Source organism: Phocoena sinus, chromosome 6 (genome assembly GCF_008692025.1).
Source record: "Phocoena sinus isolate mPhoSin1 chromosome 6, mPhoSin1.pri, whole genome shotgun sequence".
In the NCBI taxonomy this organism is placed as follows: Eukaryota; Metazoa; Chordata; class Mammalia; order Artiodactyla; family Phocoenidae; genus Phocoena; species Phocoena sinus.
In genome coordinates, this window is record NC_045768.1 from 21,913,486 (window position 1) to 21,937,739 (window position 24,254).

At 36.9% G+C, this 24,254-nt stretch overlaps 1 protein-coding gene across 1 annotated transcript in view; it reads right to left on the reverse strand.

The window, feature by feature from the left end:
• Positions 1 to 690: 690 nt before the first annotated feature.
• The window catches only part of UGCG (UDP-glucose ceramide glucosyltransferase), a 36,580-nt gene continuing 13,016 nt past the window's right edge, over positions 691 to 24,254 (reverse strand). Inside the window, exons 2-9 of the mRNA XM_032635513.1 lie at positions 18,176 to 18,317; positions 11,340 to 11,442; positions 10,294 to 10,395; positions 8,320 to 8,432; positions 6,682 to 6,860; positions 4,499 to 4,585; positions 3,808 to 3,997; positions 691 to 3,328 (exon numbers count right to left, since the gene is read on the reverse strand). Of these exons, the coding sequence (XP_032491404.1) occupies positions 3,158 to 3,328; positions 3,808 to 3,997; positions 4,499 to 4,585; positions 6,682 to 6,860; positions 8,320 to 8,432; positions 10,294 to 10,395; positions 11,340 to 11,442; positions 18,176 to 18,317 (1,087 nt within the window). The 3' untranslated portion in view covers positions 691 to 3,157. The remainder of the gene's footprint in view (positions 3,329 to 3,807; positions 3,998 to 4,498; positions 4,586 to 6,681; positions 6,861 to 8,319; positions 8,433 to 10,293; positions 10,396 to 11,339; positions 11,443 to 18,175; positions 18,318 to 24,254) is intronic.

The window sequence follows — 24,254 nt, forward strand, 5'->3', positions numbered from 1 at the left end:
TACAAACCAGGAGGAGTGAGCTTGTTTACTGGGTCAAGGTGCTAGGAGTGGGGCCCCTGGCAGGCCACAGCCAAACCCCTTCTAGAGTCTTTCTCCCCTGGGACGGGCTCTCAAGAGCATTCTTCTCTCACGGGCTGGTGGTAAAACAGGCCTGGGGGTGCCTCTGAGCTTGGGAGGAGCCTGACCCTGGACAGTGTGTGGGATGACACGTAGTCTGTTTCTCTGTTAGATGTCCAGCAGCAAAGCCATTCCTTTCTTTTCCTTGGATCTGCCTTTCCTCGCCATTGGGGTGGTAAGATCTCAAAGGCTGAGTTCAGGTTGTAAGCGCAGGAGAGAGGGGACTAAAGGACTACTCAGTCTTTTCTAAATGTTATAATGGGCCACAGCTTCTCAAATCTGCTTGTACAGAGCAAAGAGCAGTGCTAAGGCTCCACCCAGAATAATTAAACCAGACTCTGCAGGCAGGGCCCAGGCATCTGTATTTTTTTTTAAGTTCTACTGGTGATTCTAACATGCAACCGATACAGAAAAGCCTGACTTTTAAGTAATACATCTCACCTGTAGCACGGGTAGAGGGAAGATTTCAAAATCAACACTAAAGAATTCTTCAAATAATTCTGCTGTGAATGGTGGAACATGTTAGATTATTTATAAAAATATAAAAGACAAGAAACAAAAATACATTATTGCTAATGTTTTGATTGTATTCAAATTTTTATTTTTTGAACAAAAAACTTAAGACAATGATTTTAAATAATAAACATGGTATATTCTAGACACTTGGTGCTTTTTTTTTAGACAGTCTATTAAATTTGGACTCCTACAGTTCTGCTGTGATGCCTTCTTCATCATTATAATAACATTTATATTATTTCTTGCCATTTTATCATTGCTCTAAACTTGCTAAACAAAGAGTCACTCTGTCTGGTTAAGTGAAGCTTCACTGGAAGGAAATACTCCACTACCACATTAAAAACACACATATACAGAACAGTCATTTTTTATATTTACAAACACAAGAAGTCTGTCCAGCCATTTGGGTTTTGTTACACTGCCCATACCGAGATCAGCAAAAAGCTAAGGAATAAGCAAGATTTCACTTCAGCAGTGCAAAGGATGGCATCAACCAAACTTCGTTAAACAAACCAACAAATTACAAACACGGTCAGCAAAATTCAGCTTGCATGATACTGACTTAAAAAAATAAACAGAGTGGGTCACAACTAGACTGGTTTTCGCTATGCAACTTTCCTCAGGGAACAATACTACCCCCGTTTCACGTAGAAAGGAATATGCATCAAAGCCTTTGTTCAAGAAGAAAATGCCCTTCAAACAAATTCATCATAAGGCAAAAAAAAAAAAAAAAAGAAAACGGAAAAACTGAATGAAACAGTTTGGCCCAGAGAAAGCTTGTATATACTGTGTACACTCAGTATACACACATTTACAGATACACTGCAATTTAAACCATGTATATACTCATTAGACAATTAAATGAAATTGGCTCAGTGAAAAAGTGTCCATTTTTTATAAATATGTAGTTATTGCTAATATGTGACACATTATGCTTTGACATGGAAATTGCAGTAACTTAAGAGTTTGAAGCTGCCATATTGCCAGTGTCAGCCCTGCAGCAGGCATTCATATGGACAACATGCCATCCAATCCTGAAGAAAGAGCAAAACGTCCACTACAAAAAAAAAAAAAGAAAGAAAAATGAAAGGCTTATGCACTGTCCCTTACATTTCTGCCTATTCCTTTTTTTTCTTTTAAACAAAAACAAGTCCAGCTCACCACAAGTTAAGCACAACCTGACAAGCGAGTTTAGCGGCATCCTGGGGAGAGAAGAGTGAAATACAGCATGCCTTTACAACCAGAACTGCTCTAGTCTATTTTGTCATACAAACTGGAATACAAAAATCCAACTTAAATAAGACTAGACTAACAGTAATAGTAAATTAAAAAACAAAACAAAACAAAACACACACACACATACACACACACATAGACTTAGTTGGATACTGATTAATTTTAAGAGTAAAACTCATCCTGTCCCCTCTCAATACTCTACTGCGATTTGTTTATTGATGGCTAGAATATTTATTTACTTAAAAAAGATATTAAATACCTGTATCATGAAATTACATTCTTTTTTAACAATAAGACAGACCGTGTAAGAAAATAGCTCATGTGTGAAATGTGTCTGAAATGCATTTTTCCTCACAACTATCAAAACATCCATTCACACTAAAACAACCCCCCCACCCCACCCCCTGCAAAAAGTTAAGGAAAGATGGGATGGGTCAGGTGAGGAGCAGGGAAGGAAAGACTTACCAGCACAGTGATTAACAATGGTTCAAGACAGAACCAACAAGAGTTGGTCAAAAAGATGCCTTCAAGACATGGCTACAATTAAAAACCAAACTCAACCACTTTTGGTTCGTTGCGGTGAGACGGAAAAAATATTTCTCACAGATTCATATAAATACTAGACTCCAGCTCTTTTGTTATTATTATTTTTAAAGTTTTTCCATTTGTTTTTGCAAGGCCTAGCTACCATATTACAGTTTATATTTCCTCTGCAACGACTACAAGAGGTAGGCATAAAGCATGAAAAAGTTTCTCAGTTAGTACCTCACTGCAGGCAGTTCACTGCATTAAATCTTTCACTTTAGACATGAAAAGGGATTGCACCTTCTGGTCTTTTCGAGCCCCCCAAACAAAGCTGTTTCCATCCCATACATATTCTAAATGAGTGTACTCACCAATAAGAAACTTTCTCTACTGAAGGATACTGTCATAGTGTTTGTTGCAGAACATTCATATATATATATATAGATAGATTTATTTATTTATGTATTTTTAAAAAGTAAACAAACAAACAACAACAAAAACCGAACCCAGGTTCCTAGAACCAATTCTCTTGATTCTCTACTTCCACAAAATAAAGTATAACCATTTGGCCAAGACTACAGATGTGTTTTTTTTTTTCTTTTCTTTCCTTTTCACAGATGCAAGTGCCATGCAAAATAAATTAGAGAACAGATACCAAAACATACATGTGATAAAACTACTGAAGGTAGATTTTTTAAAAGCATTTATATAAACATAATTTATAATCCTCTTTTTTTCCTTATGTACAGTCACAAAGCTGTAGTTAGACATCTAGGATTTCCTCGGCTGTGCCTCCACAGCGTAGTCTGTAGCGACCAGTTCTCCAGCTTATCGTTGGGTCCCATAATGCCGACAAAAAAATGTATATTGTCATGGATTCACGGATGAACCAAGCTACAGCATAATCAAGTTTTGAAAAACACAGTGTGCCACCCTAGGAATTAAAAAAATAAATTATGTACTGTCAGACTAAAGACACAGTTTAAAAAATGAAATTCTTCAATTTCACTCTTTTAAATACACTATATAGAGTCAAGTCTGCTTCTTAAGATAATTCAACTGTCATGCTATATTGGTTAAGGAAATGTTAATTAGGAAGAAAAGCAGCATTAAAATTAACTGCTATCCTAACATATTCTTAGTTTGAAGACTTGTTGATTTGCTTAACATCATTCTTTTCTTTTTTTTTTTTTTGGAGCCTTAATAAAAGTGATTGTATAACCAGCTGAAAGTTGAAAATCAAGTTCCATTTTGTGTCCACGTTCCACTAAGGAAAGTAATGCTTAAACCTGATTTTAACCTTCACTGGGAGGCTGAAGAATGCCTCAGATAGATTTTCTTCAACTTCTTCTAAATCAAAAGTGTTTTAGTTCCACCAAATGATTGCCAACTTTCCCAAGCCTATCCACATACCTGGACACCCCTGAGTTGAATGTAGTCAAATATAAACCATGCCAGGCAATGACACATGAAAAATACCATAATATCCCATCTGAATACATGGTGGGCTGCCCATCCAATAATTAAACTGGCAACAAAGCATTCTGAAATTGGCTCACAGATTATTGTTGCAGGAAGCATGTTAATTCGCAATTTGGTCCACCTTAAACAAACAAACAAAAAGGGATTTTCTTTAAACAACAGCCTGGTTACAAGACTAATCAATTTTTCTCAAAATGATCAGCATTTTATCCTGTTATATAAAAGCCTTTTATATAAACTTTAAAGAGTATTTAATGAATCTCTTTTCTATTTTTATTTAGTATCTCAAAGAAAAAAAGTCTATCAATTCATTTGTATGGCCTATACTCTGATGAATAAAGATCATAAAATTCAAAGGGTAGAAAGTTAGAAAATAGAGATTGGCAGAAAAAATTCAAAGTCTCAACATCTCTTTTTTGAATGCTTTCAGTGTTACAAAGGAAAGAAAATATATTTAGACGTTAAATTTATTTTAATAAGGAAGTTAACTCTCTTTTCTGGAAATAAACAAAATCTGACTTTTAGTTTTTTTGTTAAAACCAAGTTAAAACCATGTAAAAATTACTCTCCCTTCCCCTTTTCTTTTAATAAAGTATAAAAAGAAGAAATCCAGCTGATTTACCTGATCATTCTGGATTGAAACTGAGAAATTGAATACGAGCCAGAGTTTTGCATTGCAACTTGAGTGGACATTGCAAACCTCCAACCTCTGAAAATTAAGACAATTATAAAATGAGCTATGATGATGAACACATGCAAGCATGACTGATTATGCATTTATTCATCCCTATAAAGAGTAACACACACACACACACATACACACTAGAATATTACTAAGTCATAAAAAAAGAATGAAATCCTGTTATTTGCATCAATGTGCATGGACCTAGAGGGTATTATGCTCAGTGAAATAAGTGAGACAGAGAAAGACAAACAGTCTGTTATCACTTTTATGTGGAATCTAAAAACTAAAACAAATGAATGACTAAACAAAAAAGAAAAGACTCACAGACTTAGAGAACTAGTGGTTACCAGTGGGGAGATGGAAGGAGCAAGGGGTAAGATAGGGGAAGAGGATGAAGAGATAGAAACGACCTTGTATAAAATAGGCAACGAGGATATTATTGCACAGCACAGGGAAATACAGTCATTATTTTGCTATAACTTTAAATGGAGTATAATTTATAAAAATACTGAATCACTATGTTGTATACCTAAAACTACATAATACTGTAAATCAACTATATTTTAATTAAAAAAAAAAGTGAGCAACTGTCAGTGTTCAGGGTGAGCCTCGTCCCAGGATAGCACCCTACATAGGGTATATCATACTTGTACACATTTTAGTCACTACAGAGGCCCATGATAGTACCACCTAAGAAATGGAAAGAACAACCCCTCAGTTCACAGTTTAATAAACTTAAAATTCAGACATTCTGAAAGTACTAAATAGAGTGGGTCCTGTATTTAATAGTTTAGTCTCTGAACACTATTAATTAAAAAAAGGGGGGGGGCAGGGAGTGGAAAACAAAAGTGGTATTCTGTATCTCATGAGAAACGCTATGAAACCATGGACCACGTTAACACCATCAGGAGAGAAGTTTAAAAACATACTTCAATTTTCAAGATCACATCTTTAGTAAATTATCAGACAAGGAAATGACCCCCTTTAAAAAAGCCAATGAGTGTCACTGTGTGATAGAGAAATGTTATTAAGCCAATCATTAGGTGGCTTCTTAGCAAGGTATGAAATAATCTACTGCGAAATTTCAAAATTTGAAATCATATTATTTTAATTTTCACCTACTGGCTTATGACTGCACTGACATTTTTAATTCTTCTAAAACACATATAAATTTACATCCATAATAATGAAAATTAATAATCTCAGAGAAGCTTCAATTTAATAACTTCAAACCATGCAGTTTTTTTTTTTTAGGGTTTAAATGTATTTATTTTTAAATTGAAGTATAGTATAACATTAATTTACAATGTTGTGTTACTTTCAAGTGTACAGCAAGGTGATTCAGTGTGTATGTATCTGTATGCTGCTATACAGTAGGTCCTTGTTGTTTACCTGTTTTATATAGTGCATATATGTTAACCCCAAACTCCTGAGTTATCTCCCCCACCCCTCCTATCCTCGTTGGTAAACATAAGTTTGGTTTCTATGTCTGTGAATTTATTTCTGTTTTGTAAATAAGTTCATTTGTATTGTTTTTTTAGATTCCATCTATAAGTGATATTATATGATATTTGTCTTTCTCTGTCTGACTTCACTTAATATAATCTCTAGGTCCATCCATGTTGCTGCAAATGACATTATTTCATTGTTTTTTATGACTGAGTAATATTCCATTGTATATTCAGACCACATCTTCTTTATCTATTCATCTGTTGATGTGCATTTATGTTGCTTCCATGTCTTGGCTATTGCAAATAGTGCTGCTATGAACACTGGGGTGCATGTATCTTCAAATTAGTGTTTTCTCCAGATATATACCCAGGAGTGGGATTACAGGATCATATGGTAACTCTATTTTTAGTTTTTTTAAGGAAACTCCATACTGCTCTAGAAACCACATTAATTTGAAGAATGTAGAGAAATTAGAACATTTATTTGCTTCATTAGTACATAACTGAATAATTAATAGGAATTACATTCTAAAAGTATTAAACTATTCTGTACTCACTAGCAAAAAATAAAATAAAATAGCTCTTAATCCATGGGTTTAACAAACAGAGGAGACCAACAGAAGTTAGGAACCAAAAATGTAACAGCCTAATTTAATTTAGTTTTCTTACCGGTCAGCTATTGCTTTGGCCATAAAGTAATCTTCAGCAATGTACTGAGCAAAAGCTATAAGCCCTCCTGCTTGATCTAACACATCCTTTCTCATTAAGCAAGACATTCCCGTCACACATTTGAAACCAGTGACATTGGCAGAGATATAGGACCTTGGATGAGAGGTTCCAAAATACACCTGCCAAAACAAAGCCAAAAACATATGTATACAATTAGAATTTTATGTTAAAAGTATGATGTTTATAAATTCTTTTTCCTAATGAATTTCAGTATGATTGGGTGAATATTCTATTATTCTTACATAAATTACCTGAATAAAAAGTGGTACAAAGTAATATTTACATATAGCAAGCAGTCAATAATTTCTTATTTGATTGACTACACTTGTTATTATCACCATTACAAAGAAGTATTTACTTCTAGGAGGGAAAAGTACATTTTATTCTCAAATAAATACTGTCTTCTCTAAAACTCCAATATTTAAAGATTTACTGAAGTAAAACTTAATTTGGATTTGAATCAGACAGGTAAAAAGTATCACTCACTTCATATAAAATATTAATATTTAATGTGTTGTTTTCAGAATGTTCATGTAGATATACACACATCTACATATACAGGTATACGTACGTACATGTATATGTATGCATGTGGCTACACACATGCGCACATTCATACACACAATATTTATAGGTACATCAACCAATAGAACAATCCTATTTCTTAATTCCTTTTCTTGTGTCCTTTTATATAGCTAGCTATTTCCTGCCGGAGTTACTGAGCTTCCCAACTTCCCCATTTTTCAATGTATTTTTCATAAATAGGGTGGATACTAATATTCTGTCTTCCATTTTACTGCCCTTTTCCTAGATGTGCTTTGAAGTCATGAGAAATGCAAACTACTAAATTAACGGTAGAATTAAATGGTCATCACCCAACTTATCAGATATAAAACCTATTTATTATTTACATCTTAGATATGCTGCCTTTTGTAATTAGTCATCTCTCTGTATCCTAGGGGAATTGGTTCCAGGAGCCCTGTATCAAAATCCACCGATGCTATGTGCGTATTATCTACACCTGTCAGATTACTTCTAATACCTAATACAATATAAATGCTATGTAAAGAGTTGTAAATACAATGTAAATGCAAAGTAAAGAGTTGTAAATACAATGTAAATACTATGTAAAGAGTTGTAAATACAATGTAAATGCTATGTAAACAGTTGCTGGTGCAAGGCAAATTCACACTTTGCTTTTTGTAACTTTCTGGAATTTTTTTTTCCGAATATTTTCGACTTATGGTTGGTTGAAGCCACAGATGTAGAACCCATAGACTTAACACAGTTAACTTCAGGTAGCTCATCCCAACTCTCAGCATAGTCTCAAGCTTCTGGGAGATTAGGGATCTGATAACAAGAATATTATTTAATACATTTTTATGCGGGCCTCCCACTGCTGTGGCATCTCCCACCGCGGAGCACAGGCCCAATGGCCCACAGGCCAAGCCGCTCCGCGGCATGTGGGATCCTCCTGGACCGGGGCACGAACCCATGTCCCCTGCCTTGGCAGGTGGACTCCCAACCACTGCGCCACCAGGGAAGCCCAAGAATATTATTTATAACCATTGCACCTACCTGTTCTAGTGTGGCAGCAAAGCCCTGTCTGTCTGCTACATAGGGCAGCCCGTGAACCAGGCCTACTTTCTCTGTCATTTGGTTAACCATGTCCGTGAGTGTGTCTGGAATCACTAGGATGCAAAAGAAAAAAAGGTGCAGAGGGAGAGAGGAAAAAATTTCCTTTTAGTAAAATGCCCACTAATGTAAAATATAATTTATGAGTTATTAAATTCTTAAATGTTTTTCTTTGTATGTGGGTCTAATAAAATGAATCTCAATCACTCTTCTGAGTAGAATACAAAATTTCAAAGAGGTTAACTTATGGTAGTGAATTTATTCTGGACACTTGCAGGTTGGTACATACCTAATATGTAGCAGGGGCAGGATATACCTTGAAAACTTTAACAGTCCGTTTCTGAAACTCCCAACTGGAATAACGGACAATATGTCCTAGTACAAAAGGTACAGGAGCAGAGGTCAAAGGGGCTCAGTGTTCACTATGACTCCTCCATTCCAACCATAGGGAATGAGCCTCCTCTTTCTGGGGGTATGAAATATTCTCTCTCAAAACTGCTAATTGGAACTGAATGAGAATATACTTGAGAGATTGATACACTGAAAACATAGCAAATATATGATAGTAAATAATTTAAGATAGCAAATGTGAAAAATGAATGTAATCTCTGACCATGAATTGATAGATTTGTAATGATCTAATTAAGTAGGAGTGCCACACTATTAATTTTCAAATTTGCACATTTCAAGCTGATAAAATTTAAATCATTTCCCCATTTTTAAATAGCAAAAATATATCATTTTATATGACTTCATCTTTATTTCCTTCAAGTATTTAAGAACTAAATCTACTGTATAAAAGTGTATTTGGACCTTAAATACAGGTAGTCTGTGTAGTGGTTCTCAACTGCTGCTCTGTAGGGGACATTTGGCAATGTCCAGAGACAGTTCTGGCTGTCACAACCAACAGCGGCTACTACTGCATCTAGTGGGTAGGGGCCAGGGATGCTGCTAACCACCCTGCAGGACAGCCCTGACAACAAAGAATTACCCAGCCCAAAAGTGTTGAGGTTGAAAAACCTGAGGTAATTAGAATATAATAGAATATTACAGAATACCAAAATTATTATAAGTATAAATGTTTAGAAATGCAAAAATACAAATTATAATGTCAATATATTGATATTGACATTATAATTTCAATATAATTGAAAACATTATTATTGAAATAATTCCTGATAAAATCAGCTAGGTAAAAAGCCATGAATGTATTCTAATAAATGTATGTAATTCTAGTAAAATATGCATCTATTAATTTCTGTCCCTTTGCATGAGACAGTACATTGCGCATGACACAAACAGATTAAAGTAAAAGATGTCACATGAATAAGGGAAAACTTACACCTAGAAAAAGCTCATAGACTATATAACGGACCATGACTATTTTTTTTTTTTTTTTGGCTGCATTGGGTCTTTGTTGCGGCACGTGGGCTTTTCTCTAGTTGCAGCGAGCGGGGGCTACTCCTTGTTGAGGTGTGCAGGCCTCTTACTGTGGTGGCTTCTCCTGTTGCAGAGCATGGGCTCTAGGTGCGCGGGCTTCAGTAGTTGTGGCGCACGGGCTTCGCTGCTTCGCGGCACGTGGGATCTTCCCAGACCAGGGCTGGAACCCGTGTCCCCTGCACTGGCAGGCGGATTCTTAACCACTGCGCCATCAGGGAAGTCCCGACTATTTTTTTTTTTTTAATAGTTGGAATTTTCTCTTCAAAATGAAAACATTTTCATACACGTAACATTCTAGGTTAGTATAAAAAACATCAAAATCTTAGTAAGTATAACTTGACATATTACCACGAAATAATGATAAAATGAATTACTTTATTAGGCAAACAAATAGGATTGATAAATGTATTCTCAGACTGCTCTTGGCATTTTATCATTGAATGAATAGTTCTGCAAAATAAATAAGAAAAACCTCACCTCTTATTCCACTATCACAAATCCATATAAGATCATACTTTGCAACTTCATATCCTGGCATTAAATTGTTAATTTTAGGATTAATGCCAACCTTTTTGCCACCTAAAAATTTTAAAGTACAGCAGTGAACAATTCATGCAATATTGGAAATATTTTCTATTATACATATACATAGTAGAGAGAAGTAAAAAGTACTTGCAGATTTAATAATTTAAACAAACATACTTTAACATTATGTTTCTTCTGAGACACAGATGTAGAGAACAAACGTATGGACACCAAGGGGGGAAAGTGGCATGGGGTGGTGGTGGACACTGGTGGTGGGATGAATTGGGAGATTGGGATTGACATGTATACACTAATATGGATAACTAATAAGAATCTGCTGTATAAAAAAATAAATAAAATAAAATTCAAAAAAAAAAAGAAAATAGGTGAAACCATCATACTTAAAAAAAAGCCAAAAAACCCATTATGTTTCTTATTATTCATAATATATTTAGAAAAAAATTGTTCATTCTCAAAAAGAAAATTACATCATTCATCTTTGAAAATTCATTAGTTTCAGTTTTCTAATTCTTAAGTGCTTGCATTAATAGCAAACATTAATCAATATTTAATAGCAAATATACCTCTAATTAGTCTTTAGAATAAGCCTGTAGGCTTTTGGAAAAATATTCTTTTTGCAATATTACAAAAATGAATTCTATCCCTCATTCCCAACTATAATCAATGAGATAAAGAAAAGGCCATAGATTGAAAATATTAAAGAAACAAAAATAACAGGCTCATGTCTGACTGACGAGTAAAACATAGTTTGGGGTAATTCTGTTAATCCCAGATATGAAAAAAAAACTTTGTCTTTATAACTTAAGTCTTCTCAAAAGGACAGAAACACCTTTCACTGTATCTAACAAACATGCATAAAGCAAACATGCTAATAACTTAATGGGTGTCTAGCACCCTAATCTATAGTTTAATGCAAAGAAGATTACTGATATTTAATATATTAAAGCAAAAAGACTATTGTAGAATTTGTTACTTACCTATAAACAATCTAGCATCAACATTTGGATATTTTCCAAGAAGCTTCTTACACACATCAATGGCTGGATCATCATGATCTTGGACACAGAGGAGTACTTCATACTAGTCAAAGAAAACATTTTACGTAAATTAACCTCTTTTCCAAAGATAACCACTTATTATTAGCATTTACTGATGGACCAAAAAGCATTAAGAAAAACAAGCAATTGTACACACAAAGTTTAAAAGTTAAGAGAGTATTCATAATGGATGCAGACACTTAAAGGATTATCAAGTGTTGCTTTAACCGAGAGCAGCTTCTCCAGAAGCAAGCCAAAGAGAGAATGAAGAGATTGGCAGGGCCCACAGCTGAAGTCTTGCCACTGCCAGATAGGCATGGCCTAATAATTCAACTGGATTCCAAGCTTCTCCATGGCCTTCATCACTGAAGATTTACTAGATGCTCACAGGGTGCCTAGCAGTGTGAAAACAACACAGAAAGCAGCCAAAATGAACACACCCTTCGTTCTCTAGAAGCTTTGTCTCTGAACTTAATATCATTTCATCAAGGTGCTAAAAATTACATATTGAATACCACTACGATAAATTTAAAGAGGTTTCCCAAACTCTTCACAAGGACAAAGTGAGATTAGATTTTTTGTTGTATAATAATTTTCTGAAGTAGAATAGAATCTGATTTGATTAAAAATGTATCCTGAAAAGCACACTTAGCCTTTTAACTATGAAAACACCCAGGATTTTATTTTGCCCAGACCCATGTTTACTCTTCTTTTTTTTTTTAAATTAATTTATTTTATTTTTTTGGCTGCATTGGGTCTTTGTTGCTGTGCGCGGGCTTTCTCCAGTTGTGGCAGGCTGGGGCTACTCTTTGTTGCGGTGCGCGGGCTTCTCACTGCGGTGGCTTCTCTTGTTGTGGAGCACAGGCTCTAGGCCTACGGGCTTCAGTAGTTGTGGCGCTCGGGCTTAGTTGCTCCACGGCATGTGGGATCTTCCCAGACCAGGGCTCGAACCTGAGTCCCCTGCATTGTCAGGCGGATTCTTAACCACTGCGCCACTGGGGAAGCCCTATGATGTTTACTCTCTGATAGTACACTAAGGAAGACATTTCTTAGCACTTGGCTGGCTGTGTCAAAATTACCCTCGGACAGTTTGTTTAAAAAGAGGATACTGGGCCCCACTCTTAAACTTCTGAATCAGAGCATCTGAGGGGATTCTGACACGTAACCAAGTTTATAAAATCTTGAGCTCTAAGATACCATTTAGTAAACTACTCAATTTTTTAAAAGTGTTTGCTTTCACACATAAAGATGCTACTCTATTATTCTGTGGGCTATGTATTCTAAGCAGTAATTTTTTTCAATAGTGGTGATAAATTTATGCTGACTCAACAGCAAATTTCCTACCAAACCTTCTTTCTAAGACAGATTGAACATTTTTAAGCAAAGGAGGAAGGTTAATCGTGTCCATGAGAAAATAACAAAGCTATGTGTTCTAAAAAATACAAAAAGTTGAGGACACAATTTTTTAGGTGTCTAACATACAGGGGCTAAAGCTAAGGTAATGGGAAGGCCTGTTTGGTTTACATCCATTGATAAGCATACACAAGTAAAAAGTGTGTACAGTGCCTTGAGCACAGTAATTACTGTTCACCTAATATATTGATATATTATGTCAGCAAAAAGTGGCAGCACAGAATTTAGTGGTCAAGCACATAAGGACCAGGACTAAGGTAAATAAAGAAAGTTTAGCTAACAAGGTAAGATTTTTTTTTTCAAATGAAAAAAAAAGTTTTCTCAATAATTAAATAGAGACCTGGATGGACCTGAGAGTCGGTCATACAGAATGAAGTAAGCCAGAAAGAGAAAAACAAATATCGTTTATTAACGCATATATGTGGACTCTGGAAAAATGGTACAGATGAACCTATTTGCAGGGCAGGAACAGAGATGCAGACATAGAGAAGGGACGTGTGGACACAAGGTTGGGGGAGGATGAATTGGGAGATTGGGATTGATATATATACACTACCATGTGTAAAACAGATAGCTTGTGGGAAGCTGCTGTATAGCGCAGGGAGCTCAGCTTGGTGCTCTGTGAGTGGGATGGGTGGGATTGTGGCGGGGGTGGTGGTGGTGGTGGTGGTAGGAGGGAGGTCCAAGAGAGAGGGGATATATGTATACATATAGCTGATTCAGTTTGTTGTAAAGCAACTATACCCCAATTAAAAAAAAATAATAAAGGGGAAAAGCAATGTATACTTTCCTCATACTTTCTACCTATAGTTATTACATATTCTATCCAATATCTACCTCTCATGATGACTGACCAAAATCGCCACCTTAGAGGTACTGAAATGATTAAGCAACTTTACAGCCAGTGGTCTCCAGAGATCAGATAAAAATCTGAGAATGGGATGGGCACCATTCCTGCCACACCCTGAAACTTCTTCAAGGGTTGACTCTTAAGTCCCATAAAAAGTCAGCCATCCTCTCTACCAAAATGTTTGCTTGAGCCAACAAGAGGCAGACCTTAACGATGAAGATTAGAAAGGTTAAGTGACTTTCCAAAGGGTGTAAGTAACAGTGAGCTTTCCTACTATAGTGATTGCTCAGTCAGGCTTGCTCTAAAGAGTTCATTGTTTTTCCAAACATAGCGTAGTTTTATGCTTTTATGATTTATACTGTTTTACAGGTGTAAGTAAATATAGTGAAAGAATATGTTTATAAGTAATACAATTCCATAAAATATTATTAAAAATCTACTCTTGGCTTTTTCCTCAGCAAGAGAAAACTGTAATATATAGTACTAGACATCTACTCAATGGGAAGAAAAAGGCTATACTAGGTTGTAGCAAAAACTTTTTCAGAAGTATATGGTGTTAGTATAAGTAAGGGAGGCATAGTTTACCTTTATCCAAATGCAAGATTTAAAGTTTTTGTTTTTATTGATTACACCTCTTAAACTTAATTTCAAATGAAGAACAAATACCTCCTGATTAGCCACAGCGCAGATGAAATTCAATTCACTTTATCTAAAAAATGTTCAGACTCTTATTAAAGATATAACTTTCCCTTAGATGTGTCTGATATTAAAAATTATACCAAATTGGAGGTAGTATTCCAAGTGTTTTCTAAAGTATTAGATTTTAACCAGGAATCTTCATTTTTCAGCTAGAATCTCTATGTTTGATCAACATTTAATTTGCTAGGAATTCCTGTACTTAAATAGTTAAATCACTCTGACTACACTGCAATTGGTAAAACATAAGATATTAAGTTGATTAAAAGTTGTTGTTTTTTTTTTTGCGGTACGCGGGCCTCTCACTGTTGTGGCCTCTCCCGTTGCGGAGCACAGGCTCCGGACGCGCAGGCTCAGCGGCCATGGCTCACGGGCCCGGCCGCTCCGCGGCGTGTGGGATCTTCCCGGACCGGGTCACGAACCCGCATCCCCTGCATCGGCAGGCGGACTCTCAACCACTGTGCCACCAGGGAAGCCCTAGGGTAAATTTTGAGTGAAAGATAGATGCTTCCTTTGAGTGAAAGGAAGATGTTTTGTAAGAAAACTGCTCTGAATTCAAAGTTTTGATAAGTTATATCAAAAACTTACTTTCAAGAACTAGGTAGTTTACATGATTTTTCAAATTTATTTGGTAAAACACTAATCTTTCAGACGTAGTAGTTTTATTACATGTATTGTGCCGATCTTTCAATAATTGAACCTATTTTCAATCTTTTTAAATTCTTTATTGTCATCAGTGACAATAAAGAATCCAAGTATGGCACTGGACTTAAAACGTTTTAAACCCATTCTATATTTGCAAAAAAGAAAAGAAAATCACAATTACCATAACCTCACTCTGTTAATACCTCTGATCATTCATTTAAAAATTCTTCATATGGCCAGAATTTACTAAAGTAAAGCCATCAAGACACTTTAGATGCAGATTACTGAATCCTCCTACTATGGCTGAATTTCTGCCTAAATGCCTTCTTCTATGCTGATGCCAAATGAGTACTCGATTTTGTGAAAAATGAATTGTATTCATTTTTTTTATTCTTATATTTTTTCCAAGAATTTTTTTTCCCCAAGGAATAAGTATCAATATAAGGTGGATTTACAAGATATTTAAAGCATAGATGTCTTTCAGGGCACTTAGTATAATAACAGTCTCACCAAAATTTAAACCTAGAAATTCAGACCAAGTGTCAGTAATAAATCTTCTTGCACATGTCCAAAATTAAATGAAATTTTAGAATTTCAGTATGTTATATACATATTTCCAAATGGCCTATAAGGTTCCAAATCAAATAACAGAGGAAAGAGTTACATCCAGAACAAAAACGTTTCCATACTTTTATAAAACAATGTTCACATTTGACAAATGGAGAATATTAAAGTGTGCTGGGTCTGGCAGTTACACAAATGTTCATTTCATGACTATATGCCTCCTTGATGACACAAACAACTCGTGTTCACACTCAGATTTGTGCGATTTCAGTGGTTTAACTTCAGTCTCCTGTAGAATTGCCATTGCTTTTGGTCTTTTAAAAAGCAAATATAGTGCGGTGAGATCAACGTTTCCTTTTAGATTGCAGGTACTCTGCACTTTTGCTCTGCTTTCTAAATGTTCTTTTTCCACAGCTAACAATTCTTTTGTAATTAGAAAATAAAATTATGAACTAAAAAAGAATGAAAACAATCCCTTGCATATAATGTTATTCATTTTTGTAATGTGTCAAAACAGCTTCCTCCTCAACCAAATAAATGTCTTAATGACATAACTTAAGCGGAAAAAGAACTTAAGTGGAAAGAGAACTAAGTGAAAAACTAGAGCTCTGGAGATAATTCCAAACTGTATAAAAAAAAACTTCATTCAGAAGAAGAAATCAATTATTGATTCATCCCAAATGTTCATAGTTAATGGATACATATGTTCCTGGGGTTATTTTAAGAAACTCTTTAAACCCACACTAACTTCCAAAACCATTTTAAATTCCATGAGTATTATCTCACAAGAGCAGCAACATAAAAATTCCATAACTAAGTTTTAAGAGTGGTTGAATAGGGAAAGGGGAAAGGGTTGGATGATGGTTAAAAAACTGAAATTTGTGAGATTAAGTTTCACAAGGATAAATGCATATGGTTCCACACTATGCTCTGAAATTTATTCATAATCAATGAAAATATTCTTTCATTCACAAAAATAAATTCTCCTTTACATTCACTTATATAAGGTGAGGCTTGAAAAACTTCCATTTTTCTTATTGCAAAGCTTATTTGACAATTAATTTTGTTTCTCATCCTTCCTGAATTATCAAAGGCCACTTTTTTGCATTTTTAGTTTGAAAAAAAAATCAAGTACCAATCTTCTTAGTTTTTCTAATTACATATTTAATTTACTGAAGATAATGCATGCATATGATTCAGATCTCTAAAATTATTACATATATATACACACACAAAGTAGAAGAAATACATAATTTTCTGCTACAAATTAGCTTCAAATGCCTAGACTCCAAAACTCCACAAGCAATAATATAGCAACACTAAAAAATAACTGAATGATACTCATGTCTACACACTGAATAAGAGCTAAATTAAGGCTACCATGGCTGTGTCTTCTTCTTCTTAAAAGAAACGAAATAACAGCGTGAAAACCAGTCACCATGAGAGCGTGGTGTGTAGATGTCATCTTCTTTCTCACTACTTGGGCAACATTGTTCTAAAGAAATAGGAAGGAAAGAGTCTCCGACTAGCAAAAACTATGGAAAAACCGAGGCAATGATGGTAAAAACTGAGGAAAGTGAGTGGAGACCACAGAGGGAAAATTAAATTGGACTGAAAATCAAGCAGGTAGAAATTTAGACATATTTTCACAAGTAATCTACCACTGCTAGAACATGCTTTCAAAAGCAGCGGCTCAAATAGGCAATTGAAAAAGTTGCCATAAAACTAAATACAAAAATTAAGGAATATTAAGTTTTCCTAAGAAACTAAAGGGAAGAAATAAAAAGAATACTCCCATCTCAAGAAAACTGAAGTCTCCAAGGAAGGAAGTACACTGAGTTTATAGATAAATAGATTATATAGATAAAAGATATAAGCAATACAATTAGGTATTAAACCCCAGAAAAATCAAGAAATCAAAAATTATGTGTTTTTTTTTAAACATCTTTATTGGAGTTTAATTGCTTTACAATGGTGGGTTAGTTTCTGCTGTATAACAAAGTGAATCAGTTATACATCTACATATGTCCCCATATCTCTTCCCTCTTGCATCTCCCTCCCTCCCACCTTCCCTATCCCACCCCTCTAGGTGGTCACAAAGCACCGAGCTGATCTCCCTGTGAAAAATCCGGTACTGATGAAGCTCCACCTTACCACTAATTCTAACCCCAAAAGTCAGATTCTCAAGGGGATTTATCATTAGTTCTAGCTGTCCTGCATCCCATTTCTGACCACTGAATATTGCTTTCTCACTTTCACTGTGACTCTCATGGAACAAGATTTTCATACTCAAACTACCGGGCACTTAACACTGTCTGCATTCCAGGAGCTTTATTCAGGGATTTCTAATTCAGGTTGACATACAGGTAGTTAGAAAAGGAATTTATACCCCTTCCTCAACCCCCCATTTCTGTCCTGTGATGACAACCACAACAACTACTACTACTACTACTATTACTACTACTACTAGAGCATAAATATGATGAAGCCAACACCATCATGCATTTTTAATACCTTCACCTGATACAGTGTCAAAATTTCTAAGTGTTTATTATAAGAAAAAAAAGTATGGTCTAGCCCATTCCTATGAGTACAACACTGTACTCACCTTGGGATAATCCAATTCAAAGAATGTTTCCAAGTTGTTGATTAGGTTAGGATCTATTCCTTTCAGTGGTTTCAGAAGAGACACCCCTGGGAGCTTGCTATATGGCTGTTTGTCTGTTGCCTTCTTGTTTAGGTGTAATCGGCTAAAAAGCAAATGATACATATATTAACGTACATTTCTGGAGGCTATATTAGGGCCAAATCTATATAAAGTATGTATCAAGCTACCAATAAATTACTGAATTTCTTTTTAATTGGCATCTTTCGAAAGGGATATCTGAAAATGAAAGAAAGTAGAACCAGGTAAGCTTCCAGTTGAGGAAAACCAGAACTAAACAGAGTGAATGTTCCAGCGAAGGCTGAAGCTTAAGACTGCTGTTTACTGCTGTACTCTCAGAACCCAGAACAGTGCTAGGCCTGGAGCAGGCATTCAATAAATACCAGCTGAAGAAACAAATGGCAGTGTTAGCCCACACATTAACTGCCCTTCCTCCCAAATCGCCATCAAGGTGGCCAAAGAACTATAAACATAGCAGGGAAAAAAAAAAAAAAACAACCTTATTTGCACCAGAAAAATATGGAAGAGGAACCAGAAAAATTTGAGAAATTTCTATAACAAACAGTCCACACAACCACTGATTGAAAGAACTACCAAGTCAGCCTGCCTGGCAAGCAAGAAAATGGGATATCTATCAGAACTCCCAATGCTCACCATCTCAGAATGGCAGGGATGGAATAGAGGGAAATTGAAGGTAAGAAAAAAAATCTCAATGATGACAGAAATGCCTATTACGGACACTAGAAGATATACCAGTGCCACCAAATCACAGATAAGTTGGCCAAGGTTCTCAGCGCTGCTCCATCCCATGGGGAATAAGCTCCTAATGGGGGAAGCCATGCCAATTAGAGAAGAGAGAACGTGCTCCAGTCCATGTCAGGTTGTCAGGATAAAGAGAGGAGATGCCCTTCAGCAGAGTGCTGAAGTTTCTAAAGCAAGTCACCAGAGGCGTCTTCCCTCCTTCTCATTAGCAAGTCTCCAAGCACTCAAGAGTAATTAGAGGCTGGGACAATCACAGGGCCAACCGCAGGATATTTTAAGACACAATTCTTCCACATTTTAACATCTCTGAAATCAATGGCATCTTATAGTTGCTGGCAGCCAGATGGCGGCCCGGACTTAATAGCATGAAAACCAACCGTTCTAGAAGATCAAGAAAATGCCAGTATCAATGCATAGTGAAATATACTATTCATCTATGAATGATTTCTGGAAGTACACCAGTACCATCATCCACAGAAGTTAGCCACAGGCTCACTCCCCTAATTAAGGCAGGGGTGTGCTGCAGCAAACATCTCATGTTTCAGATAAGGCCATAAGCAGGGGTCTCCAACCCCCCCACCCCCCCACCCCGTCCGAGGCCCGTTAGGAACCAGGAGGCACAGCAGGAGGTGAGCAATGGGCAAGTAAAGCTTCATCTGCGGCTTCCCATCGCTCGCATTACCGCCTGAACCATTCCCTCCCCCACCCACGATCCATGGAATAATTGTCTTCCACCCGTTCCTGATGCCAAAAAGGTTGGGGACAGCTGCCAGAATCCATCTTTACGGAAAGAAAAGCAGGCTACTACCTACAATGGAAAAAAATTTAAACCAACAAAAAATTTAAAGAACAGTGTGGTCTCAGTTTTTCATCCATAACATCAAACGCCAGAAAATAATGAGTACCATCTACAGCAGTGCTGTTCAGTGTGGCAGTGGTCCACAAGTTGCTTTTTACTGGCCAATGATGAAAGAAATGGAGAGCAAGCACTTAGAAACTTTTACAGCAGTTTGACATTGCCATGCCATCCAAGCATATGGTCAGTCATTTATTTTCACTGTAGTTTACTAAAGTATCAATCCATGACAGATTGGAAAACTTCTAAAGAACTGATCCTTTGCCACAGATAGTTTGGAAAATATTGATCTACAGAGTTCATCTAGAGGGCTGGAAAGAGGTAAAACCATGATCTAAAATTTATATAACCGCAAATATGACAACTATTCCATTTCTAACAGAATAGTAGACTAGATGGCTGGAGAAATCCACCCAGTACAGAACATCTAGATTGCCAGAAGGAAAAGTTTATGTTATATATTTAATTGGTTGAAACAGTTATGTATCCACATGGTTCAAATCACTAAAAATATTAAGAGGTTCATATAAAAAAGTCCCCCTGTCACTCCTGTCCCACATCTGTCTTGTTGCCATCACCACCTCCCCAGCATTATTAGTTTCTTACTTTCCAGAGATTTAAAAAAATGCATATTCAAGCCAAAACATACACACACAAAATTCTTACATAATATTCATAATTTTCTCTCCTCCTTCTTAATACAAGCACACCAAAAGCATGATTTTAAATATATGACTAAACTGTTAGAAATAAAAGGAAAGTGTCCCAAGTCAGAAATGAGGAGAAACCCCTGAGTGAGTAGTGCTGGAGACAATACTTGCACTGGGACCATCTGTTGGTCCCTAGCGACCTAGAAATGGTGACAAGCCTGAGACAGGAATGATAGTAAATCTGTCTGAAGAACCTTGAATAAATGTGGAATCTCTTACAGGCAAAGTAGAAAACTTCTGGACCACAGAGGGAAGATGGGGATGCTGCCTATCTTGGATTCAGTCCAAAGCAAAATGGAACAAAAGCAAAAAGGCTCCCTGGAGAACACCTAACCACGTGGGTTTGGAACCCAGAACGCAAACTATAGGTGTTGCTTGAAAAACACCTAAGAGATGGAACAAGAGAGACCATCATATGTGACCACAAATATATGAAAAGAACTACACAACGTCTAGAAATGAAAATGGTGGTCACTGACATCAGAAACTCAACAGACAGGTCATAGAGAAGTTGCATACACACAGTTCAAAAGACAACTGGAGAACTGGAATCTAGATCTGAAGAAATTATCCAGAATGCAGCACAGAGAGCATGAGAGGCAATGACATTGAAATCATGAAAGGGTTTGAGACATGGAGGCTAGAATAAGAAGTCAAAATCACAGTAATTTTTATCTACTGGTCCCATTGTATGCTCATTAAGTGCTATTAAACTGTAACAAAACATGCATGTGAGGTGATGACCAATTATGGAAAAACCTAGCCCACTAACACACTGCATTTGGCGAGGCTTTAGATGAAAAACAATGTTAATTTAAACTGTGCTAAACAGTGTAGCGTTGATCCTGTTTTTCCCTTCTTCCCTTTGTCTTCATTAAGACATTTTACTTTAAATGCTAATATAGATATACCTCCTATCCTTTCATATCAAGAATGCAGCATTTTATCAAAGATAGGCTGACCTGCCAAACAACAATGAAGCCCTCTCCAGGTTTACAGTGAAGCGAATTGATGATAAGTACTATATCTGAAATTTCTACTCAAAATCATTATAAGCGCAACTATATCCCAGGACCTTTAAAAAAATTCTCATTTGTGCCTCCTCCCAATATCTGTCTACCTATGTATCTAGTCCTCTCCCTCCCTTCCCCCCACCACCTCTCTAACATACAAACACACACACAATTTTCCCTCCACACCCTAAGGGGTCATCTTGTAGTTTGCCCCCTAGCATACAAGTATCCTACTTTGGAGAGTATTGTTTTGACTTATGTAATACAACTGACATAGCCCCTTGCTACAAATTACTTGAAATGCTTATCAAAACAAAAAAAAATATCCGGGGCTTCCCTGGTGGCGCAGTGGTTGAGAGTCCGCCTGCCGATGCAGGGGACACGGGTTCGTGCCCCGGTCCGGGAAGATCCCACATACCGCGAAGCGGCTGGGCTGGTGAGCCATGGCCGCTGAGCCTGTGCTCCGCAACGGGAGAGGCCACAGCAGTGAGAGGCCCGCGTACCGCAAAAAAAAAAAAAAAAAAAAAAAAGAACACCCATTAAGTCAACACGCGCACGCACACACACACACACACACACACACAATCACATAGCACTCTGCTGTGCACACAGTGGTGCTCCATAACTACTCGCCGTCCCCTTACTGAGCAAATCTATTTTGAGCCCAAATGTACACTAGGCATTAACCTATGCACTGGTGATACCATGATAAACAGACGGACTCCATACTGTCAAGGAGCTGTGGTTTAACGGGGGAGGTGCCCACATACAGAAGCTCTTCTCCTTTTAAAACTCCTAGAGAGGCCAACAGAGCCATGCTCTAGAGAAAGAATACCTACCTGAACTCTGTCTGCCACACAGAAATGATGCCGATGGGTACCTTGGCCATGGCCAGTGTGTTGTAAACTAATTTGTAGTTTTCAAATTATGAACAACAGCCCATTTGCCTGGAGTCTCAGAAGTGGCTTGAATGGTGGAGTCCCCCAGTGGGCCTGTTTCATGAGTGTCTCTGACAGGGTCTTGCAAGGTTTCCTGGTTTCAAAGCAGCTTTTATTTAAGTATCTCAGGTCAGGGTTTCTGCATTACCCAGGTGGCATGAACATGAGCTTACTGCCCTGACACCTTGTACAGGATTTCCCGTGGGTGCCCGTTTCCAACCCTACCTTGATCAGGTAACTTGCTTTCTTGCAGGATCCTGGGTACAGCACTTTCTCCGTTTCAGCTGTTATACTGGGAATCCACTTCTACTTTCCCATCGTGCATTTGGCTTGAAGCCTTGACCTTTTTGTAGGGGAGCCAGGGAGTACTTTTTCTTGATACGTAACCCATATAGTAAAGTCACATGTAAGTACACAGCTCAGTGAATTTTCTCAGAGTGAAATACTCATGGAACCAGTACCCAGCTCAAGAAACAGAGTCTTACCAGAACCCCAGAAGCTCATGAATGTGCCCTTCTACTAACTACCCTCTCCTCAAGGTAACCACATCCTGACTTCAAACACCACAGACTAATTCTGCTGGTTTTAAAATGTATCTAAATGGGACCCCGTAGGACATACTCTTTTGTGTCTGGCTTCTTTTACTTTACACCATGTTTGTGACCGTCATACTTGTTGGTACCGTTATAGTTCATTCAGTCTCACAACTGCATAGTATTCCTTGTATTAATATACCACACTTTATCTACTTCCTGTTGATGGACTTCTGGGTTGTTTCCAGCTTCGGGTTATCACAAATAGTCTGCGACTTTGTCTCTGACTTTACAGAAGTATAAAACCCCCTGGCTTCCCCTCTCTCACACCTCAGGACTTCAACTTTTGGACAATATGAAGAAGCAGGAACTGGATTTACTCTCCCACCTGAAACAAACTAACAAAAAAAGCAGACAAAAAATAGGAAATTTTTTTTTTTTTTTTTTTTTTTGGAAATGTTTTTTAAGATACTGAATATCAGGTAGAGAAGTGATTCCTAAGACATGAAAAACGAATGAGGCGAGTCCTCCAATTGCCTCAGCTTACTGTTCTGAGACAATTTCCAGGCCAGAAGACTCCTGTTTTTTTTTTAAACGTTTAGTATACAAAATGCCCACAGGCAGAAATCACAACTTACTGGACCATTCCAGAGCCTCAGAATCTGCATTTTTACAAACATCTCAAATGATTCTGATGCAGGCTAGCGGTGAACCACACTTGAAGACACACTACAGTAGGCTGTCAAGTCTCTAGGGTCCAACACAATAGCATGTTCACAAGTTTAAAAAATGTTAAATAAATGAAGAGTAAAAAATGGTTGGCTAAATAGAGCTGGAAGGTATGGTTAGTCTAGAGATGAAAACATGGGAGTCACCCACAGTTTGGTAAGTACATAAGCTCTCCCAGGTGGAGCATGCCATTAGCAGGTGGCCACAAATCAATATACTAATATTACAGAACCAGTAATGCATGAGGGAGACCAAGAGTGAGTGACCAGGACAGTAGAAAGAGAGCCAGGAAGAAAGTGAAGTCACAGAAGGGTTTATTTGGCTGGGCTGTTTTCTTTTTGAAAGGGTTCAAGAAAGAAAAACATTGAATGCTGTCGAGAGCACAAGATAAGAACTGAAATGTCCACTGGATTGAAAAGTCCACAGAACTGAAATGTCCACTAGAATGTGTGAACACTGGTGACCTCAGAGTACTCTGGGC